General features: G+C 34.5%; 2 protein-coding genes across 2 annotated transcripts; both read right to left on the reverse strand.

Moving 5' to 3' along the window:
* Positions 1-10582: 10582 nt before the first annotated feature.
* Positions 10583-11894, reverse strand: LOC145569514 (uncharacterized). Its single transcript, XM_081628854.1, has 4 exons — positions 11572-11894; positions 11369-11462; positions 11012-11067; positions 10583-10903 (listed from the first exon to the last, which is right to left on the reverse strand). Exons 1-4 carry the CDS (start codon positions 11668-11670, stop codon positions 10742-10744), a joined length of 411 nt encoding a protein of 136 aa, XP_081484980.1. The 5' UTR covers positions 11671-11894; the 3' UTR covers positions 10583-10741.
* A 2489-nt stretch (positions 11895-14383) lies between these two features.
* Positions 14384-19962, reverse strand: LOC145568000 (autophagy-related protein 8f). The gene is made up of 6 exons (XM_081627444.1): positions 19764-19962; positions 18422-18465; positions 18285-18340; positions 17822-17874; positions 14795-14913; positions 14384-14674 (listed from the first exon to the last, which is right to left on the reverse strand). The coding sequence occupies exons 2-6, from the start codon at positions 18456-18458 to the stop codon at positions 14571-14573; spliced, it is 369 nt and encodes a 122-aa protein (XP_081483570.1). The 5' UTR covers positions 18459-18465; positions 19764-19962; the 3' UTR covers positions 14384-14570.
* Positions 19963-20646: the final 684 nt, after the last annotated feature.

A 20646-nucleotide genomic window follows, 5' to 3' on the forward strand; every position in this document is an offset into this window, starting at 1 on the left:
ATTGAAACAAATACAAATTTAAATATAACTAACAAAAGCGTACACTATCTTAATATAGCAAAATCAATTAAGTGCTTATACTCTAGCATGCTACTTTGCTAGATAGCCAGTACTAACAATAATGCAGGTATAGATTGGTTGTTGTCACTAATAATCTAGGCTGGCGTTGCTACAACCTGGTATATTGATTTTGTTGCAAGCTTACAACCTTTTTTTTTTTTTTGTAACTCTTTATCTAATAGATTTGTACTCCGTATATTTCCATATCTGTTTCCGCACCAATATCTGAATCTCCAAACATATAAAAAAAAAAAAATGTGAATTCATTTTGTGTGTAAAACACATGGACTCATAAAAGAAATAAATGCATATCGGCACAAGTATCGGCAGGCACATAAAAGAGGAGGTGTATTGTTGTTTCAATGAATACTACAAGAAGGGGGGGTTGAATTGTAGTATGACAGATTAGTCAAACTTTTTGCGGAAATAAAACTAAGTAAGCTAAAGGAACACAAAGATAGCTAAAGGAACTAAAAGTGCAAGAGAGATTTTACGTGGAAAACTCCTTGGCCCTAATCAAAGAGAAAAACCACGACCACTTTGTAGGAGTTTATAGGTACTACGCAGCGGAAATAACATGAATCATATTCATATAGTACCTAATCCAAGGATCTAATGCATAACACATAAAGCACAAATAATCGTACCTTTGAAGCGTGATTCCACGTGCGATCGAGCAAGAACAAAGGGAGATAAAGAACCCCAAGCGTGATTCCTCTACTTGGTCCATGGGCACAAGTTAAGACCTCCACTAATGCTAGTTAGTCGTGACTGAACGCTTCAATCAACCTTCAACGGAGAGGAGAGACATACTAACCAAGAACCACCACGATAACCACCACACGCGCCACCAAGGGGTGGCCGGCCGTACGGACGTGAGGGGAGGATGAGGGCCGTGAGTTGGAGAGAGGATTAGGGTTTTGGGATTGGTTGCATTGATGTCAAAATTCACAGTGTGTGAAATATGACTACATCTAGCAAACCCTAGGCATGGATCTTATTTATAGATCTCATCTCTAAATAAGAGCCCATGTCAAAAGCCCAAAACCTAATTCCAATCCAACTATGCTAGCCCAATCCAATTCATGATTAGTTAATTGCTCATGAGGCCCATTAATGGGCCTCTTACTTGCTTAACCCAATACCCTTGTGTGTGACCAATATAGGATCCATTCTAAAGGGCTTTGGACCATTTGACTAGCCCAAAGATCATCTCTCATAGTCTAGCAACAGAGGATGACGCCCCAATAGAATGAACTTATTATCTCCATAATAGTGATCCTTGATATATCTAGTAATTGCACTTATCGAAGACATAATTCCTTCAATCTCCCACTTGTCTGAGACAAGTGCGCAATATTCAAATTCCTTAAGTCAATGTGTGTCGATTTGATAATATGATTGCATCTCATGTCGTGATCATATTAATCTACAAATCTTTCTTGAAATCTGAGTTAGAATTACAAAACAAATGGTTACAATGTAATCCATTTGAGCACGGCCATGCATTTTCTGAATTCTCCCTCTTCAAGGGGCCAAGACACATTCCCAATTAAATAGGTAGACTCAATCCAATCTTATGGCAACCAAAGCTCCCACTCAATTCATGAAGTGACCGGGAAACATCCTTTATAATCCCCATTTACGGCAAGACGTTTGAATGTACCACAGTCAAAACAATCATTGAATAGAATCAGTGTTCCACTCATGTCAAAGGAATCCACTAATATATCCGGAAGTTCTATACTTGAACTTCAAAGTAGGTCTATAGTTCGATCCTGCATCATTCATGCATATCCATGTGATTGACCGAGCATTATCACTATGCTCCTATAGCCCATGAAACTGCGCTATCCAATCAATCTTAACATGCTAGTCCATTATTGAAATCATTTATGTCCAGTTTAATGATTCCAAAACTAGGAACTTAAATAATATATGAATTTAGTTCACCTGTGGGGTTTCATTCAAAAGGTCATCAACCTAGTGAGCCCATCAATTCATAATTATTTTGGACATTTTATTTAATCTTGAAACCACGATTAAATAAGATTGAAACTTTGTTTCAATTGATAAACATAATTCTGCAAGCTAATGCATTTACTTTTGTAATATGCTTTCTCAAAACATACACAACTAAAATTACATAACTTGCTTCAATCCAAGAACCTTAGTATGACTCTCATACCTTGGTCATGGAAGGGGTTTAGTAAGTAGAGTTCATGAGACATTCTCATAAACATGAACTTTGCAATTTCTAAATCTTATAATCATTTTCATCTCCATACACTAAGAATTTTCCTTCGCCCTTTCGCAAGGAATGAACTTAGGAATTTCTAATTTGTATTCCAACGTTACATTGGATTTCGATTGAAATCTATCATCACTTGTTCTTTAAAACACGCGAATCAAATAGACGAGTATGGTCCATGGCATGTGCATGATGCATCCTTTGCGAATTGCATAAGGATCATCACTCAAAGTCTTAATTTCATCAATCTTTCTCAAGGTATTGAATCATCAAGCAACGTGCCATGTCACATGGGGTTGAAACTCTTTTCAATATAATGTTGAACCTTATAAGAATCTTATCAATATAAGCTTCTTAACCAAAACTCAAACATCCTTCGAGACCTATCTATATAGATCTTGAATCCCAAATGTACTCATTTTCTTCTTCAAGGTTTTCATACAAAATGCATTAGCCATAACTTGATCCTTCAATAATTGCTCTCTGTACTAGACCAAGAAGACTTCATAGCTCCCACTAAACATCTTGTACACACAAGACCTTTTCTTCATTTTACAAGAACATCAAACGATTTGATTAACTTGCAAAATTAAGAACATTAACTCCCTGATGCTAACTACAATCCATTATGGATCTTCTATGCATCCCTAGGATTATTGGATCTCCAAACTTTTGATTGTATCATATACAAATCTTATTTCATGAACAATTTCAAGAAAGCGTTTAGATATCCATCTACCAAATCTCATAAGGTAGAAATCACTAAAATATCTTTAATAGATCTTTGCAACATGTAAAGGTTTCATCGTAATCATAGTCATACTATGAATTAGTTAAATCCTTTAACAAGTTTTTGCTTTAGTTAGAAAACATTTTTCTTTCTTGTCTGCTTTGCTTACAATGGGTTTCACCCAATATAAGCAAATTATTCAAGTGTCATACACTTGCTTACAGACTTAGAATCTATTTCAGATTTCATGGTTTTAAACCACTTGGAGTCATAACTTGTCAAATCATCTTTATTACTTGCATAATCATGATGTTCCAAAATAAATATTTTAGAACTCTTAGTCATTATGAAATCATATTTCTTTGGCTAAGTTTTACATATGCTAGTCATCATTGTGGGTTTGATGCAACAATTGAAACTCATACAACAACTTTGTTTAGTTTTCAATGAGAAACGACAATAGAGGATGTGCACTTGGAATGTACTACCTTCGACACATGGTTATTAATCCCATTACACATAATGAGACCACGCGTTGTCATTTGTAACATGAGGTGAATCATGCTCATATTGTTGCTTTTATTCGATAACTTCTCAAATTTCTTCGAGATTTTCGAAATCACTTTTCTTGAACTCTTTCAAGGCTCTCGAACCTTTCGAAATTCTTATACTCCCACTTGCCTTTTGAGGAGGCATATTTAGCATAGGGTGAACCAACCAAGGTTTTGAACCATGTTTGTTTGTTGCTTTTCTCGAACTCTTTTGAGATTTACACTACTCCCACTTGACCTTTTGGAACAATTTCCATAAGGGCACCTACTTGAGCAACAAACATTTTGTGCTAAGTATGGTTGTATAGTAGTACCCCGTGCTCTATGTAGGAATCGAACGTGCATCAAACGGTTTAATACATGTTTTATTCCTTGCTTTGTAGAAAGACTTAATAAGAACTTTTCTTATCCATATCATATATGAAGCCTTTGCTACATTTGATTTGACGTATGTAGTTTGTTTAGTTTTGTAGCTTTTCTTAAAAGTATATCCCTTGAACAATGGTTGGAAGATAGGTAATTTACATCCATTATCAAAATATATCTCATATAGATTGATAGCTTCCTCCATAAACACTTCACAAGGTTTGCTTTTGGAATTTGTTGTAAAACGTTTTCACAACTCTTGGATGTTTATCAATGTCTTGGATTAAATTCTCATTATTACGATCATATCGCAATATTTCGAATGTGTTGCCAAGTACATGTCTTGACTTAAATTTTCACAATTACAATCATATTGTAATGTAATCATTTTCTTGTCAAGTTGATACTGAATTTCATACTGAACATTTGAACTTTTCAAAATTTTCACTCTTATGCTTCAACCAAGCACAAGTAGTGATCGTATCACAAATGAAGTTTCTTTGTCCATTTCTAGTCTTTGAACCTTCGGTTTTCTTACATCGATATGTATTCGACCTCGAGTTCGCATCATCATTTCTCTAAATGGTGACTTAGTCATAATTTCAAATTAGAATGATAATTACATATATCAATGGATTCATAATCCAATGATATTGAAAGTCCATCCCTTTGGATCTTCCGCATGCAACTTTCATTTTCATTCGAATTAATTGACATATTAGAGACAACTTATATATATAGAAATGGTTTAACTATTTCTATCATATAGAACTTTAAACCTATTTAGCAATTCAAAACACATTATGACTCAAAGAAGCATAGAATAACATTTATTCCACGTTTTTGAATCTTCGATGCTTAGTCATTACTAACATTGAATGGTGTTTTGATAATGGCAAGAATGAATAACATTTATTTAATTCTAGCCAATTATTAGTGGTGAAATACTAGTTCTACTTGTAAAGTTGCAACTTTTGCTTCCAAACTTGTAGATTCTACTTGTGAAGTAGCAACATTTGCTTCTAAACTTGTAGATTTATTCCTCCTTTAGCTAATTTCTTCCTTTAGTTCGACCAAATTGTGCAATGAGTGATCTAAACAAGACATCATATGTCCAAGAAGTAGCAATATGCTAAATCAATTTCTATAATATACTTCTAAATTGGAACATTTCCATTCTTTTACCTTCCAACTATATGAGGTAGTTTCTAATCAATTGGAATCGGTCCATTTAATTTGAAACATTTGTTGTTCATAACAACTTTTAGCATGTAAGTAGTTCTAGGTTTGAGAAGTAGCAACTTGTTTGCATTTCTTGGCCTATAACATCTTAATGCAATCCTCATATATTCCTAAACCTTTCCCTTTGACCCACTTAGAACACTTCTCTTAGGTTCAAAATGATACCTTGCTCAACTACTTTAAGCACTTTTCATGACTTTGCTAAGTCTATTCTATCATTATTTATATTTGAGTTTAATCAAGTATTAAACTCTATATAAAGTAGATGAAGAATACTGTTATTTGATTAACTTTTGATCATAGAGATTTCCAATTATTTTCTTATATTCAATCATATTGAAGATAAGAGATTTTATTGGACTTGTACACTTGTCTTTTGAGGGATTGTACCTCTCATCTCATTATGTCCCTTGAAACATTTTTCAAAATGAAGATGTGTTGGTATTTTACTCAAACATTTTGAATAAAACCAACCTTAGACATGTGACATGAATTTCTAAAACTTGCCTTTTAGAACCATCTTAGCAAAATTGGAATATAGGTTTATGGATTATCTTTTAACCTTTTGAGAACTTTTCTCAACTTTATTTTCAATCGAGGAGATTATATATAAAAATAAAATTAGAACGATATGTTACTTACAAGTAAACGCAAAATTCAATTATGTTTATTAAATTTAAAGTACCATAAGCGATTATTAAATTGGTAACTTTAAAACACTCTATTCAATTTAAGTGATCCCAACTTGAATTAAGTGATTCCAAGATCCTTTATTTGTGCAATAATTAACCAGAGTGAGGCTCTGCAATCAACCATTACATTTTCAAGGTGAGTAAACTCTTTACTGATTACAACTCTTGTAATTCTTGGTTGAATAATTAACCATCGCATGTTTAATTATTACTCTTAGCTTCAAGGTTCTAAACTATTTAGGTAACCTTGTTGAATACAACCAATTAAAAGTGTAGATATGCGGTTCTACCCCCACTTCCCCAAGATATATTATGATGCTCAGCTGAGTGCTGACCCATCACAAACGATCAAGGTTTTCGTCGGGTTTTTAATTGGAAAAGCTGCATCAATATTACTGGGATCTAGATTTATTATGTTGTGATTAAATAGTGAACTCTAGCGCATCATCACAAAACATCAATAAAATCTAACATGCATAAAATACTGAATGCATAAATAAGACATAGCATGGCCCCTAATCCTAAGAAAACTAATAAAGTAAATGCTCCCACTTGAACCATCATGGATCGCATCCACCTTACTCCTTTGGGCCTTCACTTCATGGGCTTCTTGGATTAACTGCAACCTGTAATTCTACTCTATTCTATCTACTACTTAAATAAAATAAAATAAAATTACAAAATACTTTATCGGTTCGTAGACCGTACTAAGATTACAAAAATACATCACGATGCGCAGATCGTATTTAGAAATCTACTGGGCCATACTAGTCATTATATAGCAATAAACAACATCATATATTATAAAATTGCCACATAATAAATCACTCATCATGCTTTCCTAAACTACAACATCGAATGTTCACAATTAAGGAAACATGGCATCTAAATATCTCATATTTTAATTAAAGCAATTAGATAATATCATATATTATTCATGATCATCAATAAAATATCATATATTCTAAATTTGTCATGAGATAGAATTAAATCTTATTTTAATCTTAAAAGATAAATCATATTTATCCTCAAAGATTATCCTAACAAAGTTAGGAAATTCTATCCTAATTACTAGCCAATCACAATATTTTAAATCAATTATATCCAAAAATAATTATGGGATAATCACATTATTTAAATCAATTATTATCCTTTTGGAATATGCTCAGAATATCCTAACAAATCTTATCCATAATTAACCACTTTAATTTAGGATAATTACCAATTTAACAACTTAAATATGGATAATATCAAATATAACAACTTTTGAATATTTGATTTTATCCTAAAATAAAAGATTTTATCCAAATAAAACCAACTTTATCTTTTAAAATAAAAGATCATATTTTCAAAATATTTTAACTTATCCAAAATAAAACTGATTTTATCCCAAAATAATTCATAATTATCCTGAAATAAATTTTCAAAAACTGATTTTTTTTTTTTTTTTGAAAATATGCACCAGCCACCGTGGTGTGGCCAGCCTAAGCCGGCCACGGTGGCCGTACACCATGAGGTGTACGCTGCACTGCAGCGGTGCACAGCAGCAGCAGCGGTGCCGCGCAACCCTTGCACGGTGCTGCTGCTGCCGCCTTTGCTGACCCGACCTGCTACCCCACCCAACCCCTCCCTCCGGACCACCTGCAGCGGCAGCCGCCGTGGCTGCGCCACCCAGCCGCGGTTGCCGCTGCTAAAATTCCTTTTTTTTTTGTTTTAATTTAATTAAAATAACACTTATCCTAATTAAATTAAATTAGTCCATAAGATTAAAATTAAATCACATTCAACTTAAAATTAGGGTTCATCATAAAATTAATCCCAATTTAATTTTAACATTTAAAATTAAATCCATGGTCATACATAAAACATTTTTATGCATAAATCAACCCAATTAAAATTATGAAACAAAATCAAGCACAAAAATCATATTTTAGGGCTTGGAATTTTCGAAATTAGGGTTAGGGTTTTCGAAATTTTCGAGCATAATAGGCAAAAATCGGATCTCTTCATGGCTATCTTGAGCATTATTAAATCACATTTAATCAATTCCAAGAGTTAAATCACATTTAATATAATAATTGACCCATAATTAATTATTCTCCCTCCTAATTGAATTAAAATTGTGGATTATCAAAGAATTATTGGCAATATGCGTAAATGCAATAGGCTAACTGATACCACTGTAGGAGTTTATAGGTACTACGCAGCGGAAATAACATGAATCATATTCATATAGTACCTAATCCAAGGATCTAATGCATAACACATAAAGCACAAATAATCGTACCTTTGAAGCGTGATTCCACGTGCGATCGAGCAAGAACAAAGGGAGATAAAGAACCCCAAGCGTGATTCCTCTACTTGGTCCACGGGCACAAGTTAAGACCTCCACTAATGCTAGTTAGTCGTGACTGAACGCTTCAATCAACCTTCAACGGAGAGGAGAGACATACTAACCAAGAACCACCACGATAACCACCACACGCGCCACCAAGGGGTGGCCGGCCGTACGGACGTGAGGGGAGGATGAGGGCCGTGAGTTGGAGAGAGGATTAGGGTTTTGGGATTGGTTGCATTGATGTCAAAATTCACAGTGTGTGAAATATGACTACATCTAGCAAACCCTAGGCATGGATCTTATTTATAGATCTCATCTCTAAATAAGAGCCCATGTCAAAAGCCCAAAACCTAATTCCAATCCAACTATGCTAGCCCAATCCAATTCATGATTAGTTAATTGCTCATGAGGCCCATTAATGGGCCTCTTACTTGCTTAACCCAATACCCTTGTGTGTGACCAATATAGGATCCATTCTAAAGGGCTTTGGACCATTTGACTAGCCCAAAGATCATCTCTCATAGTCTAGCAACAGAGGATGACGCCCCAATAGAATGAACTTATTATCTCCATAATAGTGATCCTTGATATATCTAGTAATTGCACTTATCGAAGACATAATTCCTTCACACTTGGGATTTTAGAAAAAGAATCTTTACTAGAGTAGAGCAAACAATCCTATTACAAACTAAATACTCTAACTTTAAGTTCCTCGACGAACCCAAAGCCCCGAGGGACAAGTCACCCAACTTGTTACTCTTCACTTCTCTTTCTCTCTTCTCACTTCTCTTTCTCTTTCTCTTTCTTACTTCTCTTTCTCTTCTCTTTCTCACAATAGAAGTTCACTCAAACTTTCCAATTCCCCAAAATACAACTCGAAAAGATTAATTCTAGTATAAGGACATTAGAACACTCTTTTTCACAAGTGTGGAATTGACTCTTGACTCGATTAAAGAAAACAAAAATTGAAATCTATTTGAGCAAGGGTGAATTTTTCCAACTGAAATCAACAACTATTTATAGACCAAAATCCGTTTGGAAAAAACCTCTTTGTGCAGCAAATCCATAACGCCACTACTCCAACCCACTAAGAAGATCATGTCCTAAATTCAAGGAACATGAACTCCTCAATGTGCAAGACCATGACTTGAGAAAGATCATGGGGAGTATGCCGCAAGTTTTGGAAAACAAAACAAATTTTATTTCTTTAACTGATTTTCGAAAATAAATAAAATAAAATCCTTTTCATAAAGATAAAATTTAAACTCAACTGTTTTCCTTAAAACTAGCTTGCACAATATTATCTTTTTAGACCAATTCCACACAAATATTTTCGAGTGTAATATTATCCTTACACTTACATAAATCCTAAAATATAAAAATATCTTACTCTTCATGTTTCTCTGATGAAACTTCTATTTCGAGGCTTCTGTTCCTTGGAAGGAACTTCTCTTCTCTGGCAAAGCTTCCACTCTAAGCTTCTGTTCCCTGAGGGGAAACTTCTCTTCTCATGTCTTTAGTTCTGAAGCACCAGTTCCTGTGAGGGAATCCTTCTCTTTTGGATTGCTTTGTTCCAGGCTTTCTTGTTTCTCATGGTATCTTCGCAAGACATTCAATTCTCCTAGTTATTGCAACTGATCACACACTCAAACAATCAAGCTTTTATTAGTTTGTAAATAAGTTAGACTGTGTCATCATCAAAATCATTAACTCTAACATGTATGTTACAACATTATTGATATCGACCCGGGCCTCACACAAGATTATATCCCGAGACAAATATCCATATGATAGAGATTTGGTACACCAGAAATCTACATCTCACTTTTGGCCATTTAAGGTAAGCAATCCATATGCTACTATATATCTCCATTCATAGCATGCATTATATTTTTCACGACGGCATGTGCACAATGTAGAGTCCGATAGCTTGATTATATTAGGAGTTGAATCATTTCTAAATTATCCCTTTTCTTGTGGATCTATTTACACTTAACAATAGGGAGACGTATGGTCCATGACTTAATTGACGAGTGAAAATCATGAAGATATAGCATGTTGATTCTAATCCATAGAATAATTTCTCATCTGTTACAGTTACATGGCGGGAGATTGGTAGTTGAGCACAACTGAAATAGCAGTTAATAACAGAAACCTGCCGACTCTCCCTCAGTGTATTGTAATAAAGAGGAACCAAGCACCATACTTGTCAAACATGGCCCTCCACTTGATCTTTCACGTTTAACTTCATTAATATAATTCCTTGGCCACAATTTATATATATTATGTTACAAAATATATTCACACATCATACATATCGTTGTTCAAGGATACAAACAAAAAAAAGGGGGGGAAAAACTGTGGTCCTGTGGATCCACTACATACTTAATATTATAGGTTTAATCATGTTACATGTCTGAAAAACAGACTCAAAAGAAGGGAAATAATAAACATCGTTTTAGGAGCTAGCTTAGATTGATCATATAATTAAGGACAGTACGTATTCTATAGCTAATGATGGTTGTGAATCGGAGACTTGCGATGGGGATGAACATAATCCATGACCACGGCATCCTCCACGGATTCACCTTCATTTGCGTCACTAGCAGTCGGTTGTTTGGTCTCATCACGTGACTTAGATTCTAGCATTGATCTTGGCTTCACTTTGAATCCCTGCCAACAACACAGTCGTACATAATAATGTGTGATTGTTAGTAATGTTCTTAATAACTAGTTCCCCTTCTAATCATAAATTCTATTGTAAGGCATGTAGCTATCTACCTGCATATCTTTTGACGGCCATGAGTTATTTTCCAAAGTAGCAATTGATATGTCATCTGCAAAGACAAAATTATTAATTGACGAAAACAGCATGTTATTGTTAATTCATTGGATCTACGGTCTTTGTTATTACTATTATAAAAATAATATGCATATCATCCTTGCGGTCTTGCCACGCCTATGGCATGAGTCTACGAAGATAAGCTAAGGGTCGCATGCGCATTATAATATACATATCCTGGCTAACAACTTATTATTAACTAGGGCTGTGGCTATACTAGAACGTAACATAGCTACCTAGGTTATATTACTTGTGATTTCTGTCTCGGTCAAATAATGGGACATAGCATAACGTACCTGAAGATGTATACATGATATCCTCAAGTATAGGAGATCCCTTGAGATAAATTTCATGATGTGCTAGCTTTGTTTTCTCGCCACCATCCAACACCTTAAAAATATATCCACCATCATGCATACATACAAGATCAGATCAGCATGCGTTATATTTTGTTATTATTAAGTACAAATAGAAAGACGAGATTAAATAATTCATATACCTTGGTATAGGAAACAAGATCAAAGGTGTGCCTTGCATTGCATGCATGCATTTGAAGTAATAACAAGGCAGCCAAAAATTTAAGCGCAACCGAAGACATGATAAGATGATGATCTAAAAAAAGTGTGAGTATATATATATTAATGTGTATAATTAGGGCAAAAAAAAAAGGTAAAAGCTAGCTAGTATTTAAATGAGGGAATTAAAAGCTAGGGTTTTTTTTTTTTTTTTTTTCCCTTGAGTTATTGTTGTTTAGAATAGAAAGGGAGTAGTAGTGTACTAAGAGACATTTTAACATGAACATATATATAGAGGGCTATAAAATTAAATGAAGGTTTTTGTAATTAGAAAAAAAAAAAAAAAAAAAAAAAAAAAAAAAAAAAAAAAAAAAGAGAAGCTAAGGAAGAGGAGGTCCTTAATTGCGAGAACATGGAGGTGTTTGGGTGATGATGAACCTTGATATTGCCAATTCAATATATCTTTAGAAGGACTACACTTGTCCCCCTTTCTCCCTAACACTTTTTACTCTTGTGGGGGCTTAAATTTTACATTTTAGCCCCACCACCACCACCACTTCTACTACGAGTACTACTACTCCTATTTCTCACTTCCCTTTACATGTCAATTGAGCAATCTACTTAACATACCTACATAGCTTCTTGGTAATCAATGATACGGAGTACTAAACGTACAATAATCAATCAACTATTCAATTTTTCTATGATACATACTATACTAAGATTAGAAATAAAATAACTTCTCATCCTAAATTAATTGTCACCACATTGTCTTATTTGTTTATTGTCTACTAGCTATAATTTCAATTCACACATATTTCACTTATTATACTTCTAGTTTCGTCCCTTCTTAGCTACAGCAAAGTTAGCTTTTGTTTGAAAGATAAAAGTGATAATTTTTTGGGACATCCTAAAATGTAATATAATATATATATATATATATATATATATATATATATATATATATATATATATATATATATATATATATATATATATATATATATATATATAATGCGACTAATATATATGGTCATTAAAAGTAGCAGAAAAGGCGATAATTTCCTTTACTATAGGCTCTTGCAAGTTATAGGTTGTTACATAGAATCTATATGAGAGTTATTCCAAATCAATGAACAAGAGGGAGAATATCTAACATATAATGGTATTGTACTAATTTTGATCTTCTATTGTCAAGTAACGTAGTATAATGGGTCTTAACTAGAGTTGTATGTGCACTGGACAAAGTTTCCTTTGAATCTCAACATATATGCGCCCTTCTCTATTATCCTTGGAAAACATTACCTTGTGAAGATTCGAAGATCCGACCTTTGATTCCAAATTTAGAAGCACTAGCATCGTCAAATATCTACCTACCCCGTCAAACAGCCAATATTGACTTATAACAAATTAACAACTACTACTTGTATTCTGTTTGGCATCATAAACCTGCACACTAGCAATTCTCTCTACCAGGAAACAATAATCACATAATTTCAACACCTTGTAACCAAGTACATTATACAATTATTACTTACACACTCTTATGAAAGAATTGAAATACATTTAAATTATGCATTAACATACACGTCTCTATATTATAGAAGTAAATCAGTAATCACAAGTCATTACTACGTACATAGGAAAATATATTATGGACGCAAAGAGAGTATATAAAAAGTATGGTGGTGTTGGTAAATTCACTAAATTGGATAGATAGAAAATTAGAAACAGAAACAGAGAATAAGGGGCGGTTTGCCCATTTGTTACCCACCAGTTCATGTCCTGGTTCTAGGATTACTAAGTGGGGTATGTCTTGTGTTTCACCCCAATTTAATTGGATGCTACAAAATCTTGAATTTATCTCAAACCTTAGCTTATTTTCTTGCCTAATTTACTGAGCTGGCCTGCTTAGTTTGTAAAAAGTTGGAATGGTAGAATTTTGGTCCCTTAAAATGTACTTCTATTTATTTGGAAATTAATGTCTTATGTCCAATAATAGTAGTAATATGGGTAGCTAGTCTTCGCACCAATATCTAGTAAGTCTTAATTACTGTTGATTAGCATGCTAATGCTAATGGTAATTTAAGTAGTTATGTCAGTGCAGTACGAGTGGCTGTGTCTTCATGAGTGTGCCATCGAAGATCCCCATTTGTTAACGTAGGTTGCATCATTTTAAGCTACTTCCTCCCAACGAGACTACTGTTACATGCATTTTTCTCATTGGTCCACCTACTTGCTTATGTCCTTGAAATCATTAGCACTAATTAGGATATGTCATCTTAATAAAAACATATACTGTATCTTATGGCACGGTCTAATTCATAAAGCTATTCAAAATCGAGATATAGGCCTTTGGATTGTATACTGATTATTTGTGTTTTAAGTTTAAGACATGCATGAGACCATATCTACAGTGTATTTGTTGTGTATGCGCCTAATTTTAAAATAGCCGATTAATGTGAGTATAACTCTTTTTAGAAACGGAAGGAGTACTAAAAATGATAATTGAAGCAGCTAGAGACAAAGGGGGAGGAAAAGAGCCTAGAGAATGGGCGATGGAGACAGGGTATGTAGCCAAAAACGCCAAATTGCTTCCTTGGTAGAAATTGGGAACACAAACAAACAAACAAACAAAGTAGGCCCATTTTCATTGTCCACACGCAACATGCTAAGTGGCAGTAGCTCACGTTCCCTCCACATGAACATGATATTTACAATCAGATTATTAAATCTCAATTTTGCCTTGCATTCGTATAGCGAGGAGTGAAGCTGCATCTGAGAGCACAAATCTCATTACCTTAACAAGTCTTAAAAGCTGTAAAATTAACCATTAAAACATCATAGGATCAGATTATTTACAGCATTTACACAATGTTTACTCCTTTTTGAGTGTAGAAACAGCAACTCACAATAGCTATGAAACCAAAATGACAACTATTCAATTATTTAGGTCCGGGAGAATCCATCAAGTTACATCACATTACTCCATAGCAAGAAAACCAAATGTGTTCTCGCCGCTGTAAGTAACATACAGGAACCCGTCATCATCTTTCTTCTCCTCATATATTGCAGACATGATTGCTCCTGCAGAAAACAAAGTGGGAGAGATTCATCAACACTTAACACTCTCCATATTAATTATGAAATGAAAGCATCAAAATTCAAAAGCGTAAAAGAGAGTGAGAAAAGTAGCACAAATATTACCGGTAGGTGGGAGGACATTATCCACGAAGATGAAGATTGCTTTCTCTGCACTTAGCTTGATCCTTTTGCGGATCACATAAACAAACTGTCCTACGGTCAAATCAGCTGGGACTAGGTATCTGCAATATTGAGAATTAGCAACTATGTCCATCAGATAAATCCATGGTATAAAGATAATTCAACTACTCTTAAGTCTTAACATATTCAGTCTACCATGAAATCATATCATACTTCATATTAAACTATAGCAACAGCTAACCGCCCAAAAAAAGTCCTTACAGTAGGTTTTATCCTTCATAGCAGGAAGTTTTCTTCTGCATGCAGTGAGGAGGAGCGGGTGTAACCAGCTTTACCCCAGACCAGCAAAAAAAAAAACAACTGCTTGGTTGACATTAGACAAATTGTACTATTATCAAAAGTTTCACTGTTTGTGATAGTGTTGAATAGCTCTAAATTGCTATTTAAATCAAGGTTCTTCTAACACTAGAAGTTACAATACAACAATCATGCAAAAGATCATATTATTCATATATCCTTGAAAAGTAACTTGATTATGCACTAGTAAACAAATTCTAGACCCAATTTTAATGCTAAGGAACTCCTCTTGATCTTGACATTGAAGAGGTTAAGGGCACTACAGACCTTTGACAGAGTCCTAAGCCTTTTATACCCTGTCATTGCAAAAAACAAAACATGGAATCTAGAAAACGGCTTAAGCATAGAAGCATAGCATAAGATGAGCTTCAAGCAAGTACTACACGAGCTTCTACGCTTATGCTGTTTGCTAAATTCCATGAGCTTCTATACTTGAGAATCCATGCAAGTAAGCAAGTACTAAATGGAGGAATAAGTAAAATGAATGACCTCAATTCTAAATTTAAAGATTGGCAATATTGTCATTGCATCCAAGTCACTCTTTCAAAGGTTTCATCTTATAAGGTCCTGAGAACTTACAGGCTAAATACAGAGCATTTCTAATAACGTGAAATGCTAAAATTATACATTTTGATTAATCTCGTGGAGATTATGTAGCTGCATGAAGATTGTAGACCCATTGTTCTCTGTACCCCATTAATGACATTGATTATCCAAAGCAACATTAAGACAAAAATGCACATGTTTCAGGAAGGTGACAGCTCAGCAGACCATCAAGTAAAGGAGGAGGCATTGCCAGATCAGTGTTCAATATACAGGCTAACAAGTAGGACTCTCAAGTTAGATAATTCAACACAAGAAAGCAAGAAAAGATACAATCCATGACTTTGTTTATGTTTCTTGTACCCGTCCATAACTTAGCTCCAGAATTTTTTCTTTCTTTCTTTCTTTCTTTCTTCATCACTTATTTTTTATTTTTTTATACTACCTCCGTTTCACATTATCTGCAACAAACTCCCTTTCACATTCCCCAAGACAAAATTTCTTAAGCAAAGATTAGTAAAATAAAAACATGTGATTAATTGGATGAGAGAGAAAGTAAATACCACCAGCACCCACCCTCTCACCACCACTAAGATCTGAAACCCCACCACACCACCACCCAAAACCCACTTGACCAAATCGCACCACCACCAATTAGCTCACACCACCACCCAAAACCCACCCAACCAATCGCACCACCACCTATCAACTCGCACCACCACCCAAAATCCACCCAACCAACCCAACCAGCCACCAATCAACTCGCACGGTCGCACCACAACCCAACAAAACCACCCAACCAACCTGACGAACCACCAATCAACTCGCACCACAACCCAACAAACCCACCCAACCAACCCGACCAGCCAATGAACCCACCAAACCAACCAACCCGACCACTACTAATTTAGATCTAAAACCACAACTTACCACCATCCAATTTCGATTTTGAAAAGGGGCGAATTTTGAATAGGGGAAAAGAGGCGGCGGCGACGGCTTTGATAAGGGTAAAAGAGGCGGCGGCGGCGAACTTGCAAGGTGAAATATTCGGTGGTGCAGTGGATAAGAGAGAAGATAGAAGAGAGAGAACAGAGAGAAGAGATGGTGTGGTGGTGGTGCGGTGGAATGGTCGGTGGTGTGGTGGATCTGGGTGGTGGTGGTGGTGCGTTGGTTGTGCGAGAAGAGAGTGAAGAGAGATAAAGGTTGGTGCTGGTGGTGGTTTACAGGGAGGAGAGAGAAAAAATGGTGATGGTGGTGGTGGATATGGTTGTGACTCTTGTGAGGGAGGAGAGAGAATGTGGGTTAGGGTTTTAATTATGGGTAAATTAATTTGGGTTAAAGAGTTAATATGTTGTTTATTAAAGTTAAGTGCAATTTAGTAAGGGTATGGTGGTAATTTTACACAGAAAAATTTACTAAAAGAGGAAACTTTTTTTTTGTTGCACATAATGTGAAGCTTCCCTAAATGGAAATTGTTGCAGATAATGTGAAACGGAGGTAGTATTTATTTTTATTGCCAGCTAAACAAAAGATGAGCATTCCCCAACATTAGAAGACAATCTTCCCTTTTTTTCTTTACATTGCAGTAAGTTTAATGCCTTTTAAGAAAAGAAAAAGGGATTGAAGGCATTTAGTGCTGAAAGGTCTGAAAACTTTCACATTATTGGATTTAGACAGAAGGGTATTTTTCTGATATGATTCTAACAGGATTACTTCAATAAATAATAATAATAATAATGATAACTAAATATAAAAATAAAAAATAAAAAAATTCAGGTCAAAGCAGTCAGCAAAGTCTTTGTTTTGCATGCCAAAACTTAAGCACCCCTCCCTAAGATTTCTGGATTAATCACACTATATCTCCTATTAATTCTCCAATCCCTCCAATCCCTATCAAAATGAAAGATATAGATAACCCCATGAATGAGTAAGTAGCCATGCATCAGTACTATTATACCAACAGATAGTTGCTTTGGTAAGATAAAGACAAATCAGAAATAAGTAGTGCAACGAGCCAACGAATTATCATGCAATACCATCAGAATACCATATAAAAGTTCAAATTTGATATAGTGATTCATACAAAAATAAAAGGAACAAAAATCTTACTTTTTCTTGTCAATATTAGGGATATCACTTCTCTCTGCTTTCTCCACAATCACCTTCAAAACACACCAACATACAATGACCAAATTATAAATGAAAACAAGAAGATAAAAGAGACCCAATAACAGACTGAGGAAAAACAAAATCTCTCAAAGCAAACTCACACCAAAGACATGGTTAGAAAACTCAATATGTAAGATAAAGGTCATGTTTAACAAAGGCAAATATGTAAACAAAATTGTTCTATTAGATTAGTAACAGATGGACAACCCAAATGATGTAAAGCCATTAAAAACAAAGTGATGCTAGCATCATTTAGATTTCATTATCAGTTTGCGAATGTGATAATGTAAATCACCATTTGTACAAAAAAGAGGTACATATTCAACAAAGAAACTAATCAACAAAGGTAAGTCTAAACAACTGGTAGGCATTAACAACCTGCAGGATATGTAAAATTGCTTACCGGTATTCTGTCTGGGTATTTCTCTCTGATCCTGGCAGCCTCAGCACGTCTTTTCTCTGAAAACAATCAGGACAGAGGATAATTATGAGAATCAGAATCCAAATAGTTCCAACAAAAACCAAAGTTGAAAACCTTACCAAGATCATGTTCTTGCTTGAAGGAGCTCTTTGCCATTTAGATCCTGAAATAATGAGCCAAGGACTTCAGAATTTTGCTTTAATGTATACGAGTTATACAATATGAATAATTAGCAAACAGCAAGTTATATAGTGCCCACATATGTATCAGGCCAATATCTATCAAGGAGTAGTATTATCCCCACAGCCAAGCCACATATCATTTACTTTCACCACCATATATTAACAAGTAACGACGCAAATGTTTGTTTAAAGGATTATAAACCAGTTAAGTGAAACCAGAACCATCAGAAGGAGGACGCGTTTGACAATTTAATAAGCAGGTAACCTTCAATAAGTCGCAAATGTGACCAATTGGCAAGTATGGGTGCATATTGGAAGGTTTGACACACCATTGTGCAGCATTCACAAAACATATTTAGTTTCCAAAGCATTTACATGATTGCAATGTGATCCAAATACAAATGATCATGAAGCAGTTGATTACTTTCCTAAATCTTTGTCAAAATTTTCATGTCAAACCCAATTGTCAGCATATTTGACATAGTTATCTGTCCTCTCTCCCTTTCGTTTCAGATATATAAATAGTTTTATTTGTACAGCTAGTACATATATATAAACTCAAATGTCTGTTATAGATAATTAGATATCTAATCCAACATGGGTACTGGGAATAAAGGAAGAGTTTGAAAAACATAAGCTACCAGAAAAAACCAATAACTGTCCTCTTAATTACGAATGCACTCAAGAAACTAGGGTCAAAGAGAAAGAAACAAAGACGTGTAAGTTCATAATTAAACTGCATATAATCTGCAAGACTTAAGAATTACTCTTAAACAAGTTTTATCTCTATGAAGTCAAGAAATCAACCTGAACAACATATAAAGAGAAGTTCTTTTATAAGATTATGAATAAACGGAAGGGATTTGACAATTACTAATGATCTATCAATCTAATCATATGTTTGGTTCATCAAATATCAGGCATAATCACTAATTTCACTTAAATTTACAATACCATAATCAATCTTAACTTTTTTTTTTCCCTTTTATCTCACAATTTACAAATTTATACAGTATGTTATCATGGAAAAAGCAGACCAGGAATAATTAAAGCATCCAACCTCACCCCACAAAAATCAAAAAGAATTACTGTAATCGAAAGATATATATACAGAGAACTGATCCGAAGCAATAAAACCAAAAAGATTGACATGTTGAAGTAGCAGATTTCATTGATTATATACTAATTCACTGACCAACCATGTTTATACCCAATATTGAACAAGCAAGTTTAAAGAACAATTAAAAGAAAAAGGTAGAATTTTTAAGCAGCATCAAACCTTAAAAGCGGATAATTTGCAGGCGATTAGAGCAACGAATTCAGAGAAGAGAAGAAAGGATTGAATTATTAAGTAATGGTTAGGTCTGAGGTGGGTTTGAGTTTGAGGATAAAGCTGAGATTATGATGACTTTGAAAAGCGATCTCTTTCTCCTTTTTTAATCCTTTATTTACAAATTTCTTGTTTTAGATTGTTTTGCTTTCTTATTCTTTCTGCCTTGTTTTTTAAGAGGCCTCTTGACGTTGAGTGCTCTGCCTCATACGCTTTCTCGGTATGATTGGGCCGCAAGCAATCACCTCTTACTCGGTCAGCGGGTCGGGGCGGGTTGGGTTGGGCTTTTAGTGGAAATAGCAATACGTAGTACTCCATATTAAAATTGGATAAAGCGAATATGACTGCCTTTGCTTGAAATGCATATTTTGGGGTGCTTAAATCCGTTATGTTATAGGTCGGATTATTAATGATCAGCTCTACCCAATCATTATACTACGTATTATGAACTTTACGCCAACAAACCAAAAGTATTTTTCATAAAAGATAACTATTGTCATTGATTTATTACTCTGTCAGTTAATAATTATTTGATCAATCTAGCTAAACCTAAGCTTAGGCATTCTATTATTATAAGATGTTGTACAATCCTCTGTAACCACGCATGCTCTTATACTATAGCTCCTATAAATTAGACGTGTGTGGAATTAAGCTCCTATAGTACCCCAAATAGAATTTATTTCCTCCTTACTCCGTATATTATTTGATGTGAACTCCAACAACATTGTACATAAGGAAATAAAAGACATTATTGGTAAACCATAATTTTGGTAAAATCATTTCAGAGCAAAATAAAAATAATTATACATACAATCACTAGCTATACACTCAA

This window comes from Chenopodium album, chromosome 11, assembly GCF_948465745.1.
Source record: "Chenopodium album chromosome 11, dcCheAlbu1.1, whole genome shotgun sequence".
Taxonomy (NCBI): domain Eukaryota; kingdom Viridiplantae; phylum Streptophyta; class Magnoliopsida; order Caryophyllales; family Amaranthaceae; genus Chenopodium; species Chenopodium album.

What these genes read in the sequence shown, in the direction of transcription:
- LOC145569514 (XM_081628854.1), bottom strand. Translation starts at nt 11,670, where the DNA reads ATGTCTTCGGTTGCGCTTAAATTTTTGGCTGCCTTGTTATTACTTCAA. An exon ending in TATCATGTATACATCTTCAG is followed by an intron (nt 11,068 to 11,368) that starts GTACGTTATGCT and finishes TTGTCTTTGCAG; the next exon opens with ATGACATATCAATTGCTACT. An exon ending in GGCCGTCAAAAGATATGCAG is followed by an intron (nt 10,904 to 11,011) that starts GTAGATAGCTAC and finishes TGTTGTTGGCAG; the next exon opens with GGATTCAAAGTGAAGCCAAG.
- LOC145568000 (XM_081627444.1), bottom strand. Translation starts at nt 18,458, where the DNA reads ATGGCAAAGAGCTCCTTCAAGCAAGAACATGATCTTG. An exon ending in AATACCCAGACAGAATACCG is followed by an intron (nt 17,875 to 18,284) that starts GTAAGCAATTTT and finishes TGTGTTTTGAAG; the next exon opens with GTGATTGTGGAGAAAGCAGA. An exon ending in CCTAATATTGACAAGAAAAA is followed by an intron (nt 14,914 to 17,821) that starts GTAAGATTTTTG and finishes TCAATATTGCAG; the next exon opens with ATACCTAGTCCCAGCTGATT.